This window comes from Sphaerodactylus townsendi, linkage group LG03 (assembly GCF_021028975.2).
Source record: "Sphaerodactylus townsendi isolate TG3544 linkage group LG03, MPM_Stown_v2.3, whole genome shotgun sequence".
Lineage (NCBI taxonomy): Eukaryota > Metazoa > Chordata > Lepidosauria > Squamata > Sphaerodactylidae > Sphaerodactylus > Sphaerodactylus townsendi.
Genome location: NC_059427.1, coordinates 14,954,427 through 14,979,553, shown reverse-complemented (window position 1 = coordinate 14,979,553; position 25,127 = coordinate 14,954,427). Strand labels below are relative to the sequence as shown.

The 25,127-nt window shown below is 45.3% G+C and overlaps 2 protein-coding genes across 7 annotated transcripts in view; both read right to left on the bottom strand.

Annotated features, from left to right (window-relative positions):
- The window catches only part of LOC125428963 (acetylcholinesterase-like), a 20,649-nt gene extending 4,601 nt beyond the window's left edge, over window positions 1-16,048 (bottom strand). For 2 of the 4 annotated variants that reach the window (XM_048489655.1, XM_048489656.1), the window contains exon 1: window positions 870-3,140. In XM_048489655.1, the coding sequence (XP_048345612.1) occupies window positions 870-2,365 (1,496 nt within the window). In that variant the 5' untranslated portion in view covers window positions 2,366-3,140. Of the gene's footprint in view, window positions 1-869; window positions 3,141-4,449; window positions 4,503-5,846; window positions 5,950-15,923 lie in introns of those variants that run through there. The other 2 variants (XM_048489654.1, XM_048489653.1) reach the window with 2 other exon arrangements.
- Window positions 15,459-25,127, bottom strand: LOC125428978 (ribonuclease P protein subunit p21-like). Of its 3 annotated transcripts, none has more exons than XM_048489674.1 (6): window positions 25,005-25,127; window positions 23,018-23,118; window positions 22,129-22,229; window positions 18,590-18,672; window positions 17,306-17,452; window positions 15,459-16,188 (listed from the first exon to the last, which is right to left on the bottom strand). In XM_048489674.1, exons 2-6 carry the CDS (start codon window positions 23,063-23,065, stop codon window positions 16,040-16,042), a joined length of 528 nt encoding a protein of 175 aa, XP_048345631.1. In that variant the 5' UTR covers window positions 23,066-23,118; window positions 25,005-25,127; the 3' UTR covers window positions 15,459-16,039. The 3 variants fall into 3 exon arrangements, with proteins under 3 accessions (XP_048345631.1, XP_048345630.1, XP_048345629.1); XM_048489673.1 differs by lacking the exon at window positions 25,005-25,127 and adding an exon at window positions 24,413-24,426; XM_048489672.1 differs by lacking the exon at window positions 25,005-25,127 and adding an exon at window positions 24,365-24,390.

Sequence of the window (25,127 nt, the reverse complement as noted above, 5' to 3'; positions counted from 1 at the left end):
AGAATCGGCACCTTTTCATCCAGGTTCCAACATCCTCACTGCAGCATGTTTCTCGTGAAGACATCTAGGCCTGCCCCTTGGGTGAGTGCCTGCTGTCAGGGGTAGAATTGTTAAGCTAGCAGCACCAAAATTTCAGAGTATCTTTAGGAGATCCTCCAGACGATACCACCCAGGTTTGGTGAAGTTTGGTCCATGGGGGCCAAAGTTATGGACCCTCAAATGTGTAGCCCCCATCTCCTATTAGCTCCCATTGGAAACAATGGGGGATGGGGCACCCCTTTTGGGAGTCCATAGCTTTGGACTCCCTAGACCAGGGGTAGGGAACCTGCGGCTCTCCAGATGTTCAGGAACTACAATTCCCATCAGCCCCTACCAGCATGGCCAATTGGCCATGCTGACAGAGGCTGATGGGAATTGTAGTTCCTGAACATCTGGAGAGCCGCAGGTTCCCTACCCCTGCCCTAGGCCAAACTTCACAAAACCTGGGTGGTATCAGTAGGAGACTCTCCTGATTATACCACCCAGGTTTGGTGAAGTTTGGTTCATGGGAACCAAAGTTATTGACCCTCAAATGTGAAGCCCCCACCTCCTATTAGCTCCCATTGGAGTGTTTTTTCAAAAAGGTGCATATACAAGCAAGTCCAGGAAAATCCCGTGATAAGGGGGGAGTGCCAGAAACGGGACTGATCTGTGTTCCGCGGTTCGGCAGTGGGGAGATCGCGAGAAAACCTGGATATTTCGGGTGACTGTCCCAGGATTAATTGCCAGTGGGAAACTACCCGATATCACCAAAGAAACCTGAGGGAAATGCTACGTTCTGGGCCAGGAATGGTGAATATCTGCAAGTAAATATTCATAGGTTCTCTTACCCGCTTCTGGCAAACTCTGCCCAGTACCGCATCACTCGGGGGATTAGCTCTAACTCCGCCTTTGTATGCGTTTTATTGGTTCCTGGTAGTAATGTCAGAGTTCCAAAAAGGTATGGGAGTTCAGATCCATGGCAGGACCCCATCCATTCAGGCCAAACAGAGCCATTACTGTGATGGGTAAATGTATAAGCGTACACGGGGCTTCCGGTCTTCACAGTCTCTGTGGCAACTTCATTTGCTGGACATACAAAGAAATAATCCCCCCAGGCCTGGGACAAGGCAGAACGATTCTGTGCTGGGCCCTTTGGTTCTGCTCCGCTGTATCCCCGAGCAATGGCTTGAATGGTGTCATTGGTTGCATTGCGTACACCTAACTTCAGCCCCTCCAAAAGTTTCTCCCAGGTCAAAAGGCATTCGCTGGATGTACATAATAAAGGAGAAGCGTAGAAGATAAAGACGGACCCTTCATCAGAAGTGGTACCAATCATAATAGGCTTGGCCTGAAAGCGCCTGGACTTCACTAGTTTCTGTGGGTCATCAGGAATAAAATCTCCATCTGTGGTTGGTACGAAAGGAAGTTTCAAAACAATCTTGGGATCCACAACTGAGAATATGAATGTTTGGAATTCTTCCATTGGCTTTTGCTGCAAGCAGTTCACTGTGGCATTGCCCCCATCTTCTTTACAGCCCATCACCTCGGCCAGAACCAGAGCTCTCCTCTTGGCCTCCTCAGGGCTCACCCAAGCCCAGGGTGCAGTGGCAGTCCCACTCTGCAGCACAGCCCGGTTAAAAAGAGGCTGACTCCCTGGTGAGAGGAGGTGATAACTGACAGATGCTCCTCCAACACTCTCGCCAAAGATGGTGATCCGAGAAGGGTCTCCTCCAAAGGCAGCTGCATTCTCCTTCATCCATCTCAGGGCTAACTGTTGGTCCAACAGGCCCACGTTTCCTGGGGCAGCTGGTGGTAATGAAAGGAAGCCTAGAGGTCCCAGGCGGTAATTCATGGACACCACAATCACATTCTCGGTAGCAGCTAAGAATGCCCCATTATATATTAAAAGGGAAGCTGTGCCAACAAAAAACCCACCACCGTAGATCCAGACAAGGACAGCAGCTGGTGTGGAGGGCCGGGGATGGGGTACCCAAACATTGAGGAAAAGGCAATCTTCCGAACGGGGTGTGTTGGCTGAGAATATTTCAGCATCAGGAGTGCCCGAAAGAAGTATTTGGGGGCATGAATTGCCAAAGTTGGTGGCTTCCAGAGTGTGGCTCCATGGCTTATGGGGAACAGGCTTTTGGAAACGCAGTTTCCCCACAGGGGGTTCTGCGTAGGGGATGCCCAGATAGGCTGTGACTGCTTTTGAGCCAGCTGGGAGACGCTTTCCCTGGACAGGGCCACTGGTGGTGACTACTACAGTACCATTGTCAGCGGAAGACTTGGATTCCGGAAGGGAAAGGGCCAGGAAGCAGAAGGACCAAAGCGGGAGACGAGGCATTGCAGCACCTGAAAGGGAAGCATCCCAGAAGAAGCTACACAAAATACAAGACAGGATGTTCCCTCATGAATCTGAGGGCCAGATATCTCACGAGTCTGAGGAACAGGAAGGCCAATATTGTAACAAGTACACTAGACGTCAGGAGCATCGTACGTGCCAAGGATAGATTTAATGTAGTTAGGAGATTTCTGCAGAGTCCTGCTGAAGGTACTTTTCAATTATAACCTTTATGTATTGCACATCCAGACCCCCACATTCAAGGGAAAAAAACCTAGGCGAAGAGAAGCACCAAACGCCTTTGCAGGAGCAAACAATGCTCTTATCACAAGCAACCAATCTGGGACAAACAACCAAGCACAGTTGTCACTGTTGTGAATACAAAGACCCTTTGATAAGAATTTTCACTTAAGCCTTCACCCTATTTAAATGAGGCCTTGCGGTTGGTGTATGTGTATTAAATGTCATCAAGTTATTTCCAACTTATGGGAACCCTATGAAGTAGGGACCTTTTAAATGTCCTGTTAATGGCCTTGCTGAGCTCTTGCAAGATGAAGATTGTGAGTTCTTTGATGGAGTCAGTCCATCTCATGTTGGGTCTCCGCCTTTGCCTGGTGCCATCAAGTTTTCCTAGCGTTATTATTTTTTCCAGTGATTCCTGTCTTCTCATAATGTGACCAAAATAAGATAGCTTGGTCTTAGTTCACCTGCTCTGCTCTTTCTTTTAAAGAAGAAGAAGAAGAAGAGGAAGAGTTTGGATTTATATCCCCCCTTTCTCTCCTGCAGGAGACTCAAAGGGGCTTACAATCTCCTTGCCCTTCCCTTTTAAAATTTTGTCCTGTTTTATATGCCAATAAAGGCTTGTGTTGTTGTTCCTTGCCCTTCCCCCCTCACAACAAACACCCCGTGAGGTAGGTGGGGCTGAGAGAGCTCCAAGAAGCTGTGACTAGCCCAAAGTCCCCCAGCTGGCGTGCGTGGGAGTGTACAGGCTAATCTGAATTCCCCAGATAAGCCTCCACAGCTCAGGCGGCAGAGCTGGGAATTAAACCCGGTTCCTCCAGATTAGATACATGAGCTCTTAACCTCCTATGCCACTGCTTTGTAATTATGCTTTGTAATTAACGTTTTTAAAGTTTTTGTTCATTCTTGTATTTAAGATGTGAAATGCAAAGGGATTGTAGAGTGAACGAAAATGAAGTCTCCACTGCACCAATTGTCTTATGGTGGCAGTTGCCAACCAGGAAGATACAGGAATCAATACTGCTGAGGAAAAAAGTCAGCAACCTATATAACCAGACAACTACTTTTTTTTTTAACCTACAGCAACATGTATTGATCTTCACCAAGTTTACTTGCCAATGTATTCAGGGAACTTACAGATGAGGGGTGTCAAACTCACGGCCCTCCAGATGTTCATGAACTACAATTCCCATCAGTCCCTGCCAACATGAGCACTGGCTATATTGGCAAGGCCCAATGGGAATTGTAGTTCATGAATATCGGGAGGGCTGTGAGTTTGACACCTGTGAAAGTGTTCAAAAGATCAGAATTAAATCCAGAATTCTAGCTATATTCGTAGGTTGCAGGAAATACGGTACATGAAGTAATGCAGATTTTGTATTCCAGGATAGACTTTCCTGGTCTAATACCCACTTCTGAGGCATTTTGGTTGCAATCCAAGAATTCTTTCCAAGGAGTAAGCCCCACAGATTAACATGGAGCTTACTTCTAAGTAGACCTGCTATTATTGCTCCTATAGTGTTTCCCAGGGACAATCCACTTAACTCGCACATCTGAAAAAGCATGCTCTAGTCCACAAAAGCACGCTGGAATTAATTTCATCCACACTTCTAAAAGTACTCAGAATCCACTAATCATCATGAATAGCCATATTGTCATTGACACTAACCTCCCACCCCACCCCCAGCTATCGTTTCCAGTGCTAATAAACATTGGCCTTGATTATTTCTTGCATGGGAGAAATTAGACACAATTTTTAATAGGGAAAATTTCACATTTTCTATAAGAACATCCTTTTTTAAAATTCAGCAAAACAAAATGAAAATCCCCCAACCAGCTTCACTTACCTAGGTCTGCAACCTACTGTGCGCTTCTTTGAGATTAAACTCCCACTATAGTCCTGAGGAAACAATAGTTAAAACAGGTAGGGTCTCTTCCTTGGAAAGCTCCTCCCCAGTTTGTGCTTGGGTAACCTCTCCAAACGAACTGATGCGTGTGTGTGTTGGGGGTATGTGTGTTTCTGCGCTATATCTAATCATCACCTCGTGCTGAGTGGGCCTTGCTCTCAAGGAAGCATGTTGAGGACAGTGGCTGGTTCCACGACATCCCCACAGAGTCCCCAGACCTGCATTAAGCCTCCTGGGGGCTGCAGGGAAGCAAGCAAGGGCCTCGGGCCCTCCTGGCTGGCTCCCTTGTTCCCCAGCACCTTGGTCTGCTATGCCCATCCATACACCCACCCCTTTCCTTTTCACTTGGCAAGCAGCATTGGGGGCATGGGCTGGCCCCACTTCCAAGTGCGCCTGAGGCAGTGATAGCCAACTTCTGACATGCCTGTCAAAAGTGATGTGCCAGCATTCACCAACTATTCTGCCTGTTTGAGTCACATTTATAATCATTTGGTGTTTCTTCATATAGCACATAGCACCACACATGTCCCTAATCGGCCTCTGCGGTCAGCAGAGGCCAATCTGCTGGTGATCCCTAGCCCCTCAATGATGCGGCTGGCCTCCACCCAGGCCAGAGCCTTTACAGCTCTGGCCCCTGCCTGGTGGAACGCTCTTCCTCCAGCGGTGCGGGCCCTGCGGGATCTTAATGAATTTCGCAGGGCCTGCAAGACGGAGCTGTTCCACCGGGCCTTTGGGGAGTCCGGCCGCTGATGACACCCCCTTTTATAACATCTGTGGACCTTGCCGTCCCCCCCCTCTCCCCTTTCTTTTCAGGGGATTTATTAGTAGGACGCCATCAGTATATCTGATATTCGGACGCTGCATTTTAATGGGGTTGATTTTAACATATAGATCCACTATTTAATGATTATTTAAATCTTGATATTATGGATTTTATTTATGCTCTATCTATCTGTTTGCTCACCACCCTGAGCCCTCCGGGGGAGGGCGGTTTATAAATATTATTATTATTATTATTATTATTATTATTATTATTATTATTATTATTATTATTATTATTATTAAGATGATATGTAAAATAATCCTTTCTCTTTTGTTTGGGGGAGGGGGCAGGGAACATGCCAGCAGAATCAAGGTAGGCATTTTCCAAATTTTTGATGTTCCAAGATGTTCGGCATCTCTAACTTAGGGCAACCGCTCTCCTTGCCCAAACCTAGATATACGCCTGTGCCAACTGGCTTGGAGCAGAGCCTGCTGGGATTTAATTTCCCTGTCAAGAATCCCTCTTCTTTTTCCTATCACCCAATGCAACCGGTCTTTTGAGACAGCAGACTCACCTTTCTTTTGTCCCAGCCGTCAGTGATTTTTTTTGCAGCTTTTTGCCTATCGGTTCACTTATCAGTTACATGTGGATAGAGCAAAAAACCCACAGGCTTTACTATATATACACAATGGGAGGAACCTGCATAACGGATGCTGTGATATTCCTGTGAAGAGACAGTTGAGAAAGGTTCTCAGGAATGTTCAGAGTAGGAAGGGTGGGGCCAGAGATTTCCTGACGGGCTTAGGCACAATATTGCCAAACTTTAGAGAAATACCCATAATCATCACAGTAGACTTCAATCCTATTCCATTGTAAAGGTGCCCCTCAGGTCTGTTCTGTTTCACCACAGTTCTAATCCACTTGCAAAAATGCCCCTCTGAACGTTTATAAAAAGAGTAGCGACGCCAACGGACAAATGAGTTGTCCAAAACGCTTTGCACAAGGCACTGAATAGCACAGGTGGATAAGACAGCATTGTGGAGCTACGCTACACTGATTTATTGGCTGCCTTTCCTCCTATGAAGCTTAAGATGGTTTGCAATATGAATAAAATGCATAAAAACTAAAAAAACATAAAACAAAAATTTAAAATCACAATTTAGGACTGATTTAAAATAATTACAGTTCTAAATAAAGCAATTTTGGGGCTGCCTCCTAAAGATCAAAAGTGAGGGGGCCAGGCACAACTTCAGTTTTTGTTATTTATTAAATTGTTAAATGACTATATCAATATAAACAGAGAAGCACTGCAAAATTGCTATCTTTTATTGCATTTGAAAACCAGAATATGTATGTGTGTGTGTGTGTGTGTGTGGGGAGGGGGGGTGGGAAGATATCAACAGAATGTGGTTCAGGGAATTGCTTTGCCTTTTCTTCTGGGGGGTATTTTTGGAACAGGGCTACAGTATCGATATAACTGCTATCACAAGTATATCACACAGGGTTTTTTGACTCCCATTATTCCTGAAAGGCACTCCTACCATGTTTCCCCGAAAATAAGACAGTGTTTTATATTAATTTTTGCTCCCAAAGATGCGCTGTGTCTTATTTTCAGGGAATGTCGTATTTTTCTGTGTTCTGTTCGTCGGACATGCTTCCAAACAAAAACTTTGCTAAGTCTTACTTTTGGGGGATGCCTTATATTTCACACTTTAGCAAAACCTCTACTACGTCTTATTTTCCGGGGATGTCTTATATTCGGGGAAACAGGGTAAGAGCCTTCCAAAGGTCTGGGCAACCCTCCCTTTTTTGTGCACCCATTTTTCTAATTTATAAAAAACTGAAGCTTTCTTTGCCAGCAGCTTGATTCTAGACATTTTCCTCGCCTGTGAAAAAGTGACCACACAAACGGGATAGACTGCTTCTGGCCAGGGAGGGTCTATGCCTTGGTGTGCTGTTTGGCATTCCTCACCTAACAGCTATACCTCACAAGGGTGGGATCCTCCACAACTGTGAATCTTTGCAGGGATTGCCTGGCTCAGGGATGGGATTTTAGAACTCTGACTCTCACTATCCGGTAAGAGGTCCTAGAGGGGAAAACAAACTCTCTGGAACTTACAGTCATTGTCTGGGGGCTACTTCAGAACAACGGGGGAAAGAGGGATGGGAACCAAACTGAGTGGCAGTCCTTTTAGAAAGAAGCTGGATTTTTGGCTGGCAGTGGGTCCTCACTCTGTAGTCCGGAATTATCCGCTAACCTTTTGACTTATGGCGGAGTGACACCTACCCTGATGCGCAGGCGGCCTTTCTCAGGTGGCAGTGAGGAAATTTTTTTAGCTAAGACCCTGACCAATTACAGAGGCCCTAACCAATTATGGAAGCCCTAGCACGCGCGGTCCCCTTTACTAATTACAATCTACCTCCCGCGGCTTACGTTTCCAGGATACGATCTATTACTTGCCCCCTTGCAATACAGATTGGCTCACTGACGGTGCTAGTGGCCAGCTGTGGACGGCTGAACGAGGTAGGTCAGGTGGTCAAGGAATAACCTCCCAGTCCCACAATAGATGCTTCTAAGCACAAGCACGCAGAACTCACACATACAAAAAAGGAGAGAGAAAAAAGCTATGGTTTCTTTAAGAGCGTCTTCCTACATCTGTACAGCGAGGAAAATAGGTGCATTCACACTATTTCCTCAAAGTGCAGGGCAATGCCCACACGGCTCCGCCAAATCTGTTACCCAAAATGGTGGGATGGAACGACCCTCTTTGGTTTGGGAAATTAGCTGTAGAGCACAAGGTCGCTTGGCGTGGCTTAAGGAGCGTTGGGTACCTTGATCGATATATATTGCCTATGTATACAGGTTTCAGCTCACTATAAGAAACCAGCAGAGAAAATAAATTTCTAGGATTTTATTGGGAAAATAAGAAATGGAATAAAATAAATTCCCACTTACAATCACTCAGTTACTGGGGTAAAAGCACACACATATAAGGTTTCCTAGGATGTATTTTAGAGGTGAAAGGCAGGTTTTGGATATATATATATAGAGAGAGAAGGGATGAGATATCAAAGATTATATTTACCAGTCTTGCAGTGGATGTCCAGGAGACAAATAGCTAGGTTCTGGATGCTCAGTGCAGTTGGAACAATATTATCCAGCACCAGGGTAGCGTATAATTAGACTTCCAATAATTAGACTCTGGTATATTGCTCAGTAGCCTTTATTATGGATAAATAGACCAGGTATACAGTTTCAAAGCCAGTTCTGAAGAACATGGCTGACACACATCTATCCCCACCAAATCCCCCCTCTCATTTTCTCAGAGCAGAACATCTGGCAACCATTACTTTTAGTTGTACCCAGCACCAAGGTTATTCTATCAGTATAATTTGGAGCCTCCTGGCTCTCAGCCCAGAGGCAAGATAACAACAATTATTCTTTCCCATGGTGCCGACATGTCAGGGGAGGCCTAGTTGTCTAGAAGCAGCACAGAAGCCATAAATTCACGTCAAGATAGAATGGAAAGAATATGGTGCAGACAGCAATGGTTACGTATACCAAAAGCACACGAGGCATGATCCTGACATTGGAAACCAGAATAGCCTTGATCCCAAGCTCTGTCAGTTGCTAAAGGATATTATCAGGAAGCTCTCCGAGGTCAATTCCACACAGGCTGCAAGGGTTCACGGAAACCGTTTCTGCTGCCTCTGCCACCATTTGCAAGGTGGGTGCAAGGGCCAGCTGGGGTTGCTGGGATCTCGGAGGGAGGAGTCAGCATGGTTCGCAAGGAAACACTGTGTTTCTGTGTGAACTGTGCAGCTGAGGACACCCCCCTCCATCCAAGAATCCACCCCACCCGCACAGCATGGCAGCTGCCTATTAGAGTATCCACTAATGGTGGCCACCTGGGGGATCCACCATAAGGATGGATGAAAGCGGGTGGGGATTGAATGCTCCTGCTTGCCGTTGTTGGCACAGGAAAGCAGGAAGAACTTGCAACCTGGGCTGGAGGGAAAAAGTCACTAATTTAGCAATTTTCCTTCAACTCAGGTTCTGGCCCCTAAAACGGTTTAGCAGCATTCTGGGGGCGAGTTCTGTGGGAACTCCCCCTGCCAAACTCTTCCAAAAAGGACCTCGACCCGTTTCACTTGGCCTGCGCAGAATCACCCTGAATGCCACCCCCCCTTCGTAACTTAAAATGTTAATGAAAGGATTCATGCAGATCAACTTCCAATATAATTGCTGGTTCATTAACTGTCAGCATCATGGAGAAGGGAACACAGACAGATCAGAAATGTCTTTTTGTATGTCACCCTATAAAACAGTGATGGCGAACCTTTTCGAGACCGAGTGCCCAAATTGCAACCCCAAACCCACTTATTTATCGCAAAGTGCCAACCCGGCAATTTAACCTGAATACTGAGGTTTAGAAAAAATGGTTATTCTGCGGTGTGCGCCACTTTCGAGTAAGCTTGGTGGTAGCCGGTGGCTTTGCTTTGAAGCAACTGGTGCAACTCTTCCAATGGGTGAATCACTTAATTCCTAGGAGGGCTTCTTACTTCCAGAAGCAAGCCCCATTGCCAGCAACCAAGCTTACTCCCAGGTAAAGGATCATGCTTTAGTTCTTCGCGTGAAAATCAGTGGGGTTTAACAGTGCTTAACAGGGTTACCTACACTGCTTCCCCAAAACTAGGTCTTAGGTTTAATGCTAATAATTGAGCCCAATAGCCCAGGCCAACCTAGATGTGTGTGTGTGTGTGTGGGGGGGGGGGGGACTCTGTTTGCGCATGCCCACAGAGAGGGCTCTGAGTGCCACCTCTGGCACCTGTGCCATAGGTTCGCCACCACTGCTATAAAACCTTCTATTGCAAAACTGGTATTTTATAAATTGGCATTTAATTTAGGAAATGTCATGTTTATTTCTGGAGAGAAGACAGCATGGTATAGCTCTCTCTTGTCAGATTTTGGAAGCTGAGCAGGCTCCATACTTGGATGGAAGACCACCAAGATGGACTCTGCAGAGGAAGGCAATGGTAAACCAGATCTGCTCCCCACTTGCCTTGAAACCCCCTTGGTGGGGTCACCGCAAATGAGCTGTGACTTGACAGCGATTTACACACAAACGGTTTATTACACCATATAAGATACCGTAATCTTTGAGAACAGACGTCCTGTTTTCTATCAAACTCATGTCCATTGTGAGGAAACTTCTGAATTCTGCAGAGATGTTGTAACCCCTGTCGCAACCTGCTCTGTTGATGGTTCGTTGTTGATCCTTTCCTGGTCAACTCTTTTAATGCTACAGATTGAGTTTTGCCTTTCTCCATCTTTGCCCAGTCCTTATTCTTCCAAGTTGGTTAGCTTTCCCCCCCCAGGTTCCACAGCTTTTGTTTCTGTCATCTTTATATGCCTACAGGTGCCACCATAAAATAAGTTGGGGTGGTTTTTTTTGGTGTATATTTCAACCTTTGGGAATGTTCAGATGGTTTTTTTCCTCCTTTCTTTTGATGCAGCCAGGGATGGGATTCAAATAATTTAACAACCAGTTCTGAACTTCCAGTGGTGGGATTCAAATAATTTAACGACCAGTTTGCTGCCTAGTGACCGTTTTAAGTATAAAAAAAGATATACCGAAAGGGTCCAATTTTAAGTATGAAAAAAGATATACCAAAAAGAGGTGCACAAAACTAGATTATGCTATAAGAAAGACTTTTAAAATATTAATGACAAAACCTGCCTGAAAAACACAGATCCTCATGATTTTTGCACTGTCAAAATCACCAGCACATCATAACTCAAGCCATTTGCCACATGTCTGAACAAACAATCACATATCCCACACTTCGTGGTGCCGCAGTGGTGCAAAAATCTGCTTGAAAAACATAGATCCTCATGATCCATCTGGTCTCCCAAAAATCACCTGCACATCACAGCTCATACCTCTGTGTCTGAACAAAATAATCCTGCATCACCACAGTGGCACAAAAATGTAGTTAAAACATATGGATCCTCACGATTTTTGCACTTGGTCACCCCAAAATCACCAGCACATCGCAGCTCATGCCCCTGGCAATGTGCCTGAACACAACAATCACACATCCCATGCTCCGTGGCACAGCAGTGGCGCAAAAACCTGCTTGGAAAACAGGGATCCTCATGAATCCTCATGATTTTTGCACTAAGTCACCCCCAAATCACCAGCACATCACAGCTGAAGCCCCTGGCCACATGTCTGAACACAATAATCACACATCCCTTGCTTCGCGGGTGTCACCAGAAAGTAAAAAAAATCTGCTTGAAAAACATGGATCCACACGGATCCTCATGATTTTTGCACTAGCCACCTCAAAATCATCACCTTTCAGAACAATGCCAGCTGAGCTAGTGGGGGGGGGAAGGGAGGCAAGGGGAGGCTAGGAGTGGGGGAAATGGGGTGGCAGGGGGAAGTCCAACTGGCCTTTTGGAGGGAGTGGGCGAGAAAAAAGGCTTCTGCCAGCCCCTCAAAGGTCCACCTGGACTTTTGGGGTGGTTGGGGGGAGAGGGAATGCTTCTGCTGGCCCCCCAAGGGTCCACCTGACCTTTTGGGGTGGTTGGGGGGAGAGGGAAGGCTTCTGCCTGGGTCATGCCACCCCCACCCCCCAACTCACTTTTGGTGGCTCTGTTTCAGTTTCAGGCGGCTTGTATGGCCTGGAGGTCTTCCTCCCCTTCCTGCCTGGTAAGCTCCACTTTCCAGGCTGGCCTCAGTCTTTTAAAGGGAAAGGTCCTGTAAGGGGCTGGCCTCAGTCTGGCCTCAGTCTTTTAAAGGCTCTTAAAGGGAAAGGTCCTGTAAGGGGGAAAGTCCTCTTAAAGGAAAAGATACTGTGATTGGAGGCCCTGGCTATTTGGCCTTGCCCAATAGTGGGACATTCCGTATCCTGTTCTTTTTTTTTGGCTCTTTTCTTGACAGGGAACCCCATCATTGGGGAATGCCCAGTGGTGGGATCCAAAAATTTTAGTAACAGGTTCCCATGGTGGTGGGATTCAAACTGTGGCGTAGCGCCAATGTGGCTGGGTGGGGCACGGCGGGGGCGTGGCCGGGCATTCCGGGAGCGGGGCATTTCTGGGCGGGGCTGTGGCAAGGACGCAGCCGCTGCGCCGGTCCTTGGGCGGGAAACGAATGAACGCAGGCACAGGCTGCCACACACGCCAGTGCACCTCCTGCTAGACTGCTTCAAGTTCTGCGCGCTACTGCTGAGAGGAGGGGCGTAACTAAGGCAAAAATCACGTGGCAAAATCACCCATTAGTAACCCCCTCTCGGCACACACAAATAATTAGTAACCTGCTGCTTTTATAATCTCCCCCTAGCCTTTTTTGCTGTGTAGATTGCTCCGTGGGTTGTACATGGTTCATTTATGCTGTGCATCCTTTCTTTGTCCACACCAGGTCTGCTTCACTACTTTTATGATTATGGTGCATTTGCTCCCCTGCTGATGACTTTGGTTTTAATCAGCTCCTTTCCGGCATTGTAACAGTGGCCTCAGGTTACTTGGAGTGGCAAGTGCAATTCCTTCACTACCAGAGCTTGTACCTCTGAGTGGGAAAGTGTCTAGTGGGGCTGAAACAGGGTTTGGACTCTGCTTCTTGTGCTGTTGATTATGTTGTGGCCCCTGGTTGGGATTCAAATTCTCTATAAACTTTCTTCATCCTTATTGAGTTTCTAAGGATATTACAAACATAGGCATAACCCTAATTGATTTCTTTGCACTTCCCTGGGGCTTCCTTTATAATAGTGGATTTTTTTTCAGTATGCTGCACTTCATAAGAACATAAGAACAAGTCCATCTAATCCAGCTCTCTGCTACTCGCAGTGGCCCACCAGGTGCCTTTGGGAGCTCACATGCAGGATGTGAAAGCAATGGCCTTCTGCGGCTGTTGCTCCCGATCACCTGGTCTGTTAAGGCATTTGCAATCTCAGATCAAGGAGGATCACGATTGGTAGCCATAAATCGACTTCTTCTCCAAAATCTGTCCAAGCCCCTTTTAAAGCTATCCAGGTTAGTGGCCATCACCACCTCCTGTGGCAGCAAATATGGAATGAGGACATGTACATTCTAGCCTCCCCTATTCATGAGCTTTCATGAAAGTTAGGATGTCTGATGTCCTGGCCAGGATTCTCTATCAGAGATTGTCTCTCAGTCCTCATGGCTCACAATGCTATCCTTAAACTTGTTTCTGGTGCCAAACATCTGTGTATTCCCTACATGTCTGGAATGTGACTTTTCATAGGGTCCAGTCTGTTAGAACTGTGAGGTTCCAAGAACGACTGGTCAGCATCTTCACTCTGCTCTCCCTTGTGGATTGGTAGAAGCTATCCTACTCTGTCTAAAGTGCATGGCTGCTCAATACCACTTTGCATATCACATCTCTGCAACAGAGGCTTGTTTTTCTTTGCCGCTTTCCTGCATGTATTACAGTAGGGACCTTTAGAGAGTTTCCTGCTCTGTTATAAGTCAGTTCTGGGTGAATGTCGATTTGGGATGCTAAACAACTGTTAGGAAGGTAGTCTTCTAAGGTCTCATCCATTGGGAGCTTCACACCTGCCTCAACTCAGTGAGCTTACTAATCTCCCAAGGTGGGACTGCACAGAAGCTATGAAGATGAAACTGTTGTTCATCGAATGGTCTTCTATGCAGGCACAAATCCCTCCTTTCTCCCCACTGTGAACTCTCTGGAATTCAGTTTCTCAAGGTCTCCGGCAGTGTGGAGAGAACTGAGGAAGTAGCGCCTCTCCTCCTGGTCATGTGATCGTTTTGGCGGGGAAGCGATTGAAAGAGGAGGGGTGCTCCTAGTCTGCTAGAAAGCTTTAGAAATCTTTTCTGTGGCTGGCCTGCGCACACATAGTCCCCAATGTGTGCCTGCACAGAAGACCACTCGATGAATAACAATTACAGGTAAATGTAACACTGGTTTTCTCTTATGAGTTAAAGACACCCATTAAATTACATTCAAGGAACGTACTAGCCACACACAGGAAAACTGCAGAAGAAACAAAACCAGCCCTTGTGCCTGTATTCCACACCTATTTACTTTCTCCCATAAAATTAAATGGGAACCACTGAGAATTAGCCCATCTGTACAACTCTCACCCTTTTAATTTTATTTTCCGGTGCAGTGCGATTAAGATGGAATCTTGGGAATCGGCTTTTACATGTACTGATTTTATACTAAGCAGAGAAAAAAACAGCATAGATTTACACAGACTGCAGTCTAACTCTTCAGAACTTGTTGTCCACTTTCAGATGAAGTCTTGTTAACTATAATAGATGTCCAAACCCCCAAACAGTACAACTGTACCACAATACAGACCCTAATAACACTGATCCAGATCTCGTGTGGCACAAAGCAAAGGTCCCGTGTAATGCCGTAAAAATCCACTCAGCCAACCAGAACCAGTCTCGTCCAAGCTTCAAGGCTAGTGGAACATAAATTCCATCTGTCTGTACTTCCAAAATGTGAAAAAGTTTTGTTTGAATGGCAATGATTTGAAACTATCGGGGACTGCAGTCTCATCTGAAAACTCTGGCTGCTGAAAAATGGCCTGCAAAATGGCAAGCAGCAGTTCCTCGGCAAGTGTCAGCGTTCCAAGAATTCTTGGAAGGTAAGAAATTAGAATACTGCCAAGTAGAGCGACTTGCTTCTCGGTCGCCATTTCACAAAAGCCTTGCTGGCCCTTTACAAAAGAACTGTTTGTTGGGATTTTTCATCCTGAGGGCAAGTTCCCACAGTCGCATGGCAAACGTCAGACCTTTTACTAACGCTGCAAGTCACTTTGGATCCTTGGCCCTCAGCCTTTAAGGCTCAGTTCACACTGACAGAAGATGAGCTGATAAAAACAGATCCTGAACTGAGCCATTCGGAGCCTGCAAGCAGGGATGGCATGTGTCAATTACTGTTGGGGTTGGGGAGTCTTTAGCAGAAAAAGGCAAGCATATTACTCTTAGAAGACCGAGTTGCAGCTTTTCAACCTGAGATAACTTAGGGAGGGTGTTTTCTGTTGTTGTTTACAGTTGGCCAGTTAATGCTTTAATGTTAAATTATTATAATTGTATGTTATTTTACATAATGCTGCCCAGAGCCTGGTGTCAGTCAGGAAAGGGCGGGGTAGCAAATCTAACAGAAATAAAAATAAATAAGAGACAAGATTTTGTTTCAAATTTATTCAGTAATTTTCCCCACATGAAAATAAGGACTGGAGTGGAGCAGTCCCTCGCTCTGAATCCAACAGCAAGTTCACTCATCTGCCCCTTGGATTTGGGATTTTTGCAGTTCTATATGCTCAATAACTAATGTCAGCAACTGGTACAAGCCAGGTAAAATCCAACCCACAGCGAGAACCCAGTCCTCAAGGAATGCAGACTGAATAAGATTAAAGTATGGGGAGGAATGTGAGTGAGAGAAAAGTGATTTGGAGCTGTGAGAGGTTGGGGGCAGAGAAGAACAAAGGCAGTGGGACGGGAAATGACTTGTCGCCAGGCCTCTTTTAGTTACCTTCTGCCTAAAAACTAGTTATCTGAAGGGCTGTATATAAAAAAAGCACCTTTGTTCCCAAGACTGAGTCATTCACCTCCGGCAAATGGCTTATCAGGCTTTTGTTTACCAAAATTTACCTCATAGTTCCTCACTCCTTTCCAATAATCTTGCTAGTCACACTTGCTAGCCACACGGGGGCTACCAAAGGATCCACCCGCAACGCAGAAGGAAGGTTCTGTTATTAAGGAAGGGCTCACTTCCCTCTTAGATCCTTCTCCTTCGACTGGGGCCCCACTGCGGTCTCCTTAGAGGCAGGGCGACTGTGAGGTTCAGAGTTCAGGCCTGTTGCTTTCTCTGCGGGGGATGTTTTGAGGGGCCACTGCATTGTGCTGAATGTTTGGCCTGGAGAGAGATACAAGGAAATAAAGGGCACAAGATAATTCCAGTAAACCTATAAATGTTCTCTGGAGCTTCATTTTCTGCATCTATTTATCTCCTGCTTGGCTGTCCCATATCATTGTTTTTTTCCAAAAGTCCCCAGATTTCCTCAAAGAGCTGAACACTTTAACCACTAGGATTTCCAGCTTTGTGCAAGTTAGTCCCACTCCTTCATTACGTACAGTCCCAACCTTTTTTATTTATTTATTTTTATATATTAGATTTTATACCGGCCTATCCTCGGCTGGGCTCTGGGCGGCAAGCACAGCAGGCCAGCAACAAACAAATAATACATAATAACATTAAACACAGCAGACTAAAAACAACATTTTACACATAAAAACTAAGGTAATTTAAAACAATTTACAAATCTATAACCATAAAACACCGCAGCAGCAATAATATATGGTGCCCAATCCCAAGGCCGGGAGGGGACAGTACTGATTAGGAGTATATCAGGCGTACCAATGATGGCACGCAACACAAGGGCATCCTAGAGGGGAACTGCGTGGCTGGCAATAAAGTTGTCTCCCTTTCTTCAGTCTTGAACATTCTGGTTCTCAACCCCAGTTATTCCCTATCAAAAAGGGCCTTCCTTAACTTTTACCCCCTTCACTTTACTGCTACAGACCACTCTAGATCCTGCATCCAAAGGCTTTGAACACCAGATGTTTCACCCCTGGCCTTGTTCTTTTTGACATCTCCTGCTCTTCTTCCCACATTACGGCCTTCAGTCCATCCTCTCAGTTCTTCTGACCCCAATTTCCACAATTCCCTAGTCTTCCTCCACTGACCTGCAACAATTCCCAAACTCTTTGGCTCTGGCCTCAACACCATGGCTTTTCCCTCTCACCTAAGAGGCATCTTCTTCTGACTGCAAGCCTCCCATTTTCAATTTTCTCATAATTCAACCCACAACCAATCCCAGCTCAATCCTGATCAAAAGAGAACAAGAGAAGCTCATCCTCCAGTTCTCTCAGAAGCCTACCGAACAATCCTGAAAAGCAAGCCCCTTCTTTTCCCAAGCTCCCCATACTCCCTCTCTACAGATCCAGGCTTTCCTTCTCTAGATTTTCCTTACCTTTCATTCTCTCACTGGCCACCATCTGGTTCTCCAGTAATGACTCCGGTTGCTCTGACCACAATTTATAATCAGGGTTGCTGAGGAACCGCTTGGTTAAGCCACAGTTGAGACACCTCACAACAGTCCAACGCTGATTACGGCGCTCTGGCAGAGAAGGCAAGGAAGCGAAAGAGTCAGACAAGCTTCGAAAACATGGTCTTACTCCTCCTCCCTAAATACTTTCCCTCCCTAAATTGTTCTTCCCAATCAGTCGACTTGCAGCAAGACAAATGAAGCTGCCTTGTGCTGAGTCAAAACACTGGTCCATCAGAGGCAATACTGAAGTGTTGTGGGTTTTCCGGGCTGTATGGCCATCAGATCCTCTGACGATGCCAGCCACAGATGCAGCCAAAACGTCAGGAGAAAATGCTATTGGAACACAGCCATACAGCCTGGAAACCCCGCAACACTCCAGTGACTCCGGCTGTGAAAGCCTTCGACAATACAAAGGAAATATTGTCTACTCAGACTGGCAAGGGGTCTCCAGATGGTAGGTCACATCCCCTACCACCTGATCTTATTTGCTGGAGATGTTGTGGATTGAATCTGGGACCTTCTGCGTGCCAAGGAGATGTAGCTCTACCACTGAGCTACAACCCCTCCCCATTTTTCTCATCCGCTAGATCAGTTGTTCCCCACATTCTTCTTCTTCCCTGGTCTTATTTCAAAGATACTCAAGCCTTAACAGTCTGGGACCTTTGTATCTTCGGGACTGCCTTTCCCTTTACAACCTTCTCCCCGGTCTGCATCTAGGGGTGTCCTGCAGATGCCTGGCCCCAGGATGGCTCAGTTAGCTGTCACCAGGGGAAGGGCCTCCTTGGTTGTGTCCTCTATCCTGAGGAATGCAACATTATGGTGAAAACCATCCCCTGCCAGACTTGCTTAGTTTCTGCAGGGTGTGCAAGGCCACATGGTTTAGATTGGCCTTTGGAGTGTAATCCACATATTTGGAGTGTTTTTGTTAGTGGGACGGTGCTAGCCACATATTTTAATATTGTTTATTTTATATTTTATTACGTAAACCACATTGACCTCACAGCACTGGGAAGAGAGAGGTATACATTAAATAAATAACATTTTAATGTTCCCTCCTGCCTTTGGACCTTGCTGTATCCAAACCTCTCATTCATATCTACAGTGGGAAAACACTGTCCCAGAAGTAATCACCCCTCCAGAGCAAGATCCAGAACTCAGGAGAATGCATTCACTGCTACAAAGAAGAAAAAGCGACGGAGCACCTACTTCTCTGGCGTACAGTCGAGCTGACTCCAGGGACAAGGAGGGAGAAACAAGATTTACAGATGGTTCGTTTCACAGACGGGTCTCTACAGGACAACCAGAAACAAAAAAAGACAAGTTTGGACATGTCATATTGATGGGGCACTTCCCTAAAAACTGGGGCTCAAGAAACAAACAACAAAACCTGCATGGAGCAGGTTGCTCCTAATGAGATGATGCAGGTGTCCCCATTTACTGACTGCTACTGATGAGGGACAATGGTGAGGTTCAGGGCAGCGTTTGATGGATAAAGATAGATAAAACTTTATTGTCGTTGTGCACGCACAACGAAATTACACATATCCCCCAATGCACATGACTTCAATTCTCACATCCCATCTTCCACACTCCCCTTCCAACCATCCCTACACAGCCCCAATCACGTCAACGCAACACCGTGGAGTTCAGCATAGCCACGGGTCTAGAATAGAAGCTGTCTCTGAGCTGATCTGTCCTTGTTTTTATGGTCCTATATTGTCTTCCAGATGGTAATCTTTTAAAAAAAAAGAGTATGCAGGGTGAGACGGGTCTTTCAGAATATTCTGAACTTTCTTCAAGCAGCGGGAATTATACAGTTCTTCCAAAGAGGGGAGAGGGGATCCAATAATTCTCTGGGCAGTAGTAATCACCCTTTGGAGAGCCTTCCCATCTGCCACTGGGCAACTGGCAAACCATGCACAGATGCAGTATGTCAGGACACTCTCTATGGCACAGCGGTAGAAGGTCACCAGCAGTTTTTCATCCATTGTTTGGGAACAGAAATACAGGAGTAACAACCCCTTCCTCCCATCATTTCCAGTTGGGAGCAGAATTTCCATTTCTATCTGGGAGCAGAATTAATATCTATTTGACTTGCCTGCTGGAGCCCAGTCCCAGCAGGAGTCCCAGTCCTAGCAGGAAAAAAGGGGAGCCCAGCATGATGGATGGGGATGACCACAATCGGCAGTGCATGCTTGTAAATGTGGAAGGCCACAACCTTTTGCTATAAATGCTACGGCCAGATTTCATTGCCCATCCTCTGCATAACAATAACAAAAAAGAAAAGAACACATCCTTTCCCACCCAGCATTCAAAGTACATTCCCTTATTAAATCTTATCCACACTGTTTAAAGACTGATAATAGCAACAAGCCTGTAAAGTGAACCAGTGCTATCATTAGGAATATGACGCAGTATGAGCGGAGAAAGGTTAGGAAGCAAACCTTTGTGCCAACTGAACAGAATTTGGCCTGTTCTAGGTATTTAGTGTAAGCATGGCCAGAGGGATCTTGGTCTGTGGATCAAAATGAGTCAGCTTAGTAAATCCAGGACCAACTCAGAAGTTGGAACTGAGTTATGCTTTTCCCCTTTTGTATGTCTCAGTTACATTTTCTGCTTCTTTGTAAGTTGCTGTGAGACCCTATCAGGGAAGAACATAGAAAAGAAACACTTACATTCTACACACCCACACATATTTTTGGAAGAAGATTTGGTTTTTATACCTTGCTTTTCTTCATTTTTTAAGGAGTCTCAAAGTGGCTTACAATTGCCCTCACCACAACAGGGACCTTGTGAAGTCGGTGGGGCTGAGAAAGGTCTGAGAAACTGAGACCCAGAGTCATCCAGCAGGCTTTTGGCAAAGGAATAGGAAAACAACCGCCCTTCAGATCAGGAGGTCACTTCTCTTCTTAACCATTACACCATGCTGGCGCTTTCACACAATAATAATAACACATTCGTGACCCAGGTGAACCAGGATTTTCCATTTTTTGCAGTCAGTCCTTTTAACCACTAGGCTAGATTAGCTAACTATATTACAAGATTGCTAACTATATTACAAGATGCTAACTATATTACAAGATTGACATAATTTCAGCGCAGAGGGTTCATAGACCTCGGAGTGGTGTGGGCAGAAGTGCCTGGAGAGGTCAGGATTAAGAAAGCAGGTCAGCTGGTGCAGTACAGTGGTGATGACCATAAGCTATGAGTTGCCTCAAATCTCAGCTCAGCCATCAACTTACTTTGGTGGACTTTGGCAAGCCACTGTCTGATCCTCTTGGTTGCACTACAAGGATAATAATACTAGCATTCCTTATAGGTACGCTAGACATTTGAGTTCGAGAGTGTAAATAAAGCATTTTGGGGCCTCTGTATTTGTAAGACACTTTCTAAAAAAAAGGTGCGATTTACCTATTCATTCTCTCACTAACTGGGGCACAAAACAAGCCAAAAGCAGGGAATGCAGAATCACCAGATTATAGTCTCAATTTCCAAAAGAACATTCACTGCTTAACTTGAAAAGAGAGAGCAGAATGTGAAAAAATAACTGAGGAAGTACAGTGGAACCTCGGTTTTCATTGCCTTCAGTTTTCATCGATTTTTTCAATGAAAAATTTGTCTCGGTTTTCATTGATTTGCCTCGGTTTTCATCGATTTGCAGTAAGGTGCAGGGGTTTGTGGAGAAAAATCACCTGGACAAAGCTGTTGCAGGCCGTGTCTACAACTTGTTTAATGACAATGTCTTGACCCCTTTCAGACAAATCTTAAAGAAGCGTCAGAAACAGACCTCTTTGGACAGCTTTCTGGTGTGACATTGGTCCACTGGCTCTGAAGCTGGTCCTAGTGTTATTGTTTGTTACTGTTTTCAGCATTAAACACTGTTTATTCACCAAAAATGTGTTTTTGGTATGTTTATTGGAGTGCCTAGAACGGATTAATTGGATTTATATTGATTCCTATGGAAAAGTTTGCCTTGGTTTTCATCGGTTTCGGTTTTCATCGATTCTTTTCGGACGGATTACCAACGAAAACCGAGGTTCCACTGTATCGCAGTGAAGTTATGAAAAACCCTCCAGGGTGTACACTATGATAAGGAGAGCCATAGCTCCAAGCCAACTATTAAGACCAGATCTCATTTTACTTTGTCTTCCCTCTACTGTACATAAAATCAAACCCAATGATTGTACACTTCTTGCACCTAAAAAAATAAGCTCTAACTCATAAAAGCTTACATGGAATTAAACACTGTCAGTCTTTAAGGTGCTATTGCTGTGCAATTTCATTTAGAAAACCCAATTTTAGCAGCTTGTATTCATTTGATATTTATACTCCACTTTTCAACCCAATGGGGCCCCAAAGCGGCTTACAATATTCTCCCCTTCTCCATTTTATCCCCGCAACAACCTGTGAAATATAGGTTAGGCTAAGAGAGAGGAACTGAACCAAGATCACCAATGAACTTTCATGGCAGAGTGAGGATTTGAACCTGGACTCCCAGATCCAAGTCTAACCACCATAGCGGGCCTCCCTAAATAAATTAGAACACAAAACAGAACCTCACCCACTGATCTCATATTTCTGGATGAGTTCCCCATTAATTATAAAGGTCAAAGGAAGGTTCAGAGACAGCTTAAAGGAAAGAACAGTGAGGAGTTAGCCTGAAAAACAGAAGTAGAAACAGTTCCAGACATTTAGCCGGACAAGACAAAGACCTCATGTTCCAGTAGCCCCATCGAAGCACTTACTGTCTTAAGACAAGCCGTCGGCTGATGCTGTTCTGCGTATGGCAATAGAAACGAGCCAGCTCCTGGTTGTCTGGGTTTTGTGCCAAGACACAATGTGCGGCCTGTTGGGGAAACAGAAGGTAAACATCCCATAGATATTGTCAGAGTTATGTATGTTCTACATTTCTGCAGGCACACTACACAGTAGGATCTTTGGGGTGGGGTGGGGTTGTCAGTGGTGGTTAGCCTTATTAGTCCAGAAGGTCCAATAAAATGTTTCCATTATCAGAAGAGAAAGATGAAAAATATGAGTGCACTGAGGTACACTGCATGCAGTGAACGCAAAAGGAAGCGGGGTCAGACCATCCACGTTGTATGCAGAAAATCCCAGGGTCAAGCTCCAGTTAAAATGAATCACAGACAGAAACATGTTTGCGTGAGATACTGGAGAGGCAGTGGGAACCGAGATTAGTACCAATATGGCACCAATACACACAAGATCCACTCCTAGTGGATATGACCCATTCCTCATTAGAAACCACTGTTGAAAAATTGGCACAGAAAGATGAGTAAACTAGAAACCCTTCCAAGCGGACAATTATTTTCTGCTGTGAACTGATGGCTCCCAGGATCCAGAGTCCAGGCCCTGCAACTTTATTCTTTTTATGATGGGATCTGACACAGACATTATTGTCAGGACCATCTTATCTGTCCACAGGCCCTGAACATAGGGAAGTTATGCCCATCGATTCATCTGCCCCCCGTTTCCTATTTGAAAGAAAACTTGTGTACACGTGCACACACATATTTAAGAGAAAAGCTCTGTGTGCATTTGTGAAAAACAAGGAAAAAGACCACAAGAAGTACTGGACCCCCACGTTATTGACGTATACCCCTGTGTTATTCTCACCTGGTAAAGAAAACTGAGTCGCTGAAATGCTTCTTTGTCTTTTATCATGGCTGATACGAGAAATCTACGCAAGACTGATAGGGATGAGACAGGCCACAAAACTGAAAGGAAGAGGCACTTTTAGGAAGCAGCAACAAGCAGAAAACAGCCACCTAATTTACATAGATTCCCCTAGGGCTCTTCTTCTATCTTCATCTTCTCCTTGGATCTTAAAATTAGAAAAAAATCATGCATCCTTTGGGGCGTGGCAACATTCCTCTAGAAGCTGGATCCAAACTAAGCTTGCTACATCCACAGATTCTCCCTTCATCCTGCAAACCCCCCCCCCCATTTATTTATTTCATTTCATTTCTATACAGCCTCTCCCCTTATGTCATTCCTCAGGGCTCCATCAGGAGCAAAATTTCATGGAGATCAGTGGGTGGAGGAAAGGGAGGAAAGTTCTATTGTGCTGATGGGAAATGCAGTCCAGATCCAACCCCTGTGTGCGCAATGCCCCCGTCCAGGGAGATTATATCCATAAAAACTCTCCCTATGCATGAAACATAACTATTATAACGGCATACAGCGTGTCAGCCCCTTAATAAGAAAATGTCACCTATTTCGCCTCGGCGAGCTGTTCAGCAAGAGCCCTGAAAACTCCCAACCGGTTTAGACAGAGAACCATGTAAATTAATGCATTAATGCAAATTTTTAAAAGTAATTATTTCATAAAATTCACTCCACAGGAGCTCAAAGGCGCCTTTTAATTTAATTGCTAGTTAAATGATCAGTCTCAATACGTTAAGGGGCTAGTCGTTGCAATGAAACCAAGATGAGGGACTGAAAAAGACATCAGAATTAGATCCTTCACCGAGCTAGCCCAGGCTAACCTGAGCCCAGCAGATCTCAAAAACTAAGCAGTGTCGACTCTGACAGGCAAGTATTTGGATTGTGTTTGCGTAAGTCACTCCAGGGTTAAGCGCTATGCAGAGGTAGGCAAATGAAGAATCACGGTCTGAATGTCTCTTGCCTCGAAAATCCCCTAAGTGGCGCCATAAGATAGCTGTGCCTTGACGTGAAAAAAAGGAAGAGGGGGAGGAGGAGGGAGGAGAGGAGGAAGATTAGATGCATCTGGATGCTAGCCAAACTTTTTGACCATTCGGGTCATGCCGGCGAGGGAAATATTTCCAAAAATGAATGAGCCTACGCTTCACCGGCATCACAGTATTAATTTCCCATTCATCAGCTTTTAGAGGGATCTCACAACCGAACAGTACAGTCCTAAAAATGTTTTCATAGAAACAAACTTCTCTGAATAGCAGCAGCCGGAGTCACCTGTTTAGGGATCGCAAGCTAAATCTTTACTGTTTTCCACCTCCTTCTGCTCACGGCCCAGCACCTGATCCGACTCACCTGCCCGACCAAGTTCCTTCCTGGCAGCACACGAAGGAACACGCGTCTTCCTCCTGCTAGCGCAGCTCCTCCCAAAGGCTTATGGGACATGTAGTTCTTTCCCTCCCGTTCCATTCATTGGAGACGTCTGTAGTTTAGATAAACATGCTCGCCGCTAATTCCTTTATAATATGACCGCAGAAGTAACGAAGAGGCGGAGCGGTTGCTTCTCCGTCAACGGACCCGCTCAGAAATAGCACACTCCTCGAAGCTTAAACAAACAATCATTGCACCATTTTGCTGTCTTGGCTCCATCCAGGAACTCTGTTTCTTTCCCCCTAGACAATACTGCATTGTACTCAGTATATCCGAAACGGAATATGTTGCAGTGTGGAATATTCCCGGTGTGGATCCGTCATAGCTTCCCGTGCAGGTATTCGATTAAACGACATACTCAGAGAAGCGGAGCGATGCGGCAGCAGTATCCAGTATATAACAGAAGAGAGCCAGAGATACTTTTGAGTTGCTATATGAAAGTTTACTAATTTAAAAGGATAGGGTTACATGGGAATAAAAACAAATAAATGCTTGTACTGCTCTGTCACATACTTACAGTAATTAATCGTACACTTAAGACTTACATCTTGCTGTTTGTTCCTACTTCTCTCTGTCCATTGCTCTTTCTGCTCTGGAAACAAAGAAAACAAACTAATCCTTATAACTTCTGATGTGGGTG

Excerpts from the sequence above, each read along its gene's own strand:
- LOC125428978 (XM_048489674.1), bottom strand. The coding sequence starts at position 23,065 with ATGATAAAAGACAAAGAAGCATTTCAGCGACTCAGTTTTCTTTACCAG. Across the intron at positions 18,673-22,128 it reads CGACGGCTTGTCTTAAGACA|AGACCCGTCTGTGAAACGAA; the intron begins GTAAGTGCTTCG and ends GTTGTCCTGTAG. Across the intron at positions 16,189-17,305 it reads GGCCAGTGAGAGAATGAAAG|GCCAAACATTCAGCACAATG; the intron begins GTAAGGAAAATC and ends ATCTCTCTCCAG.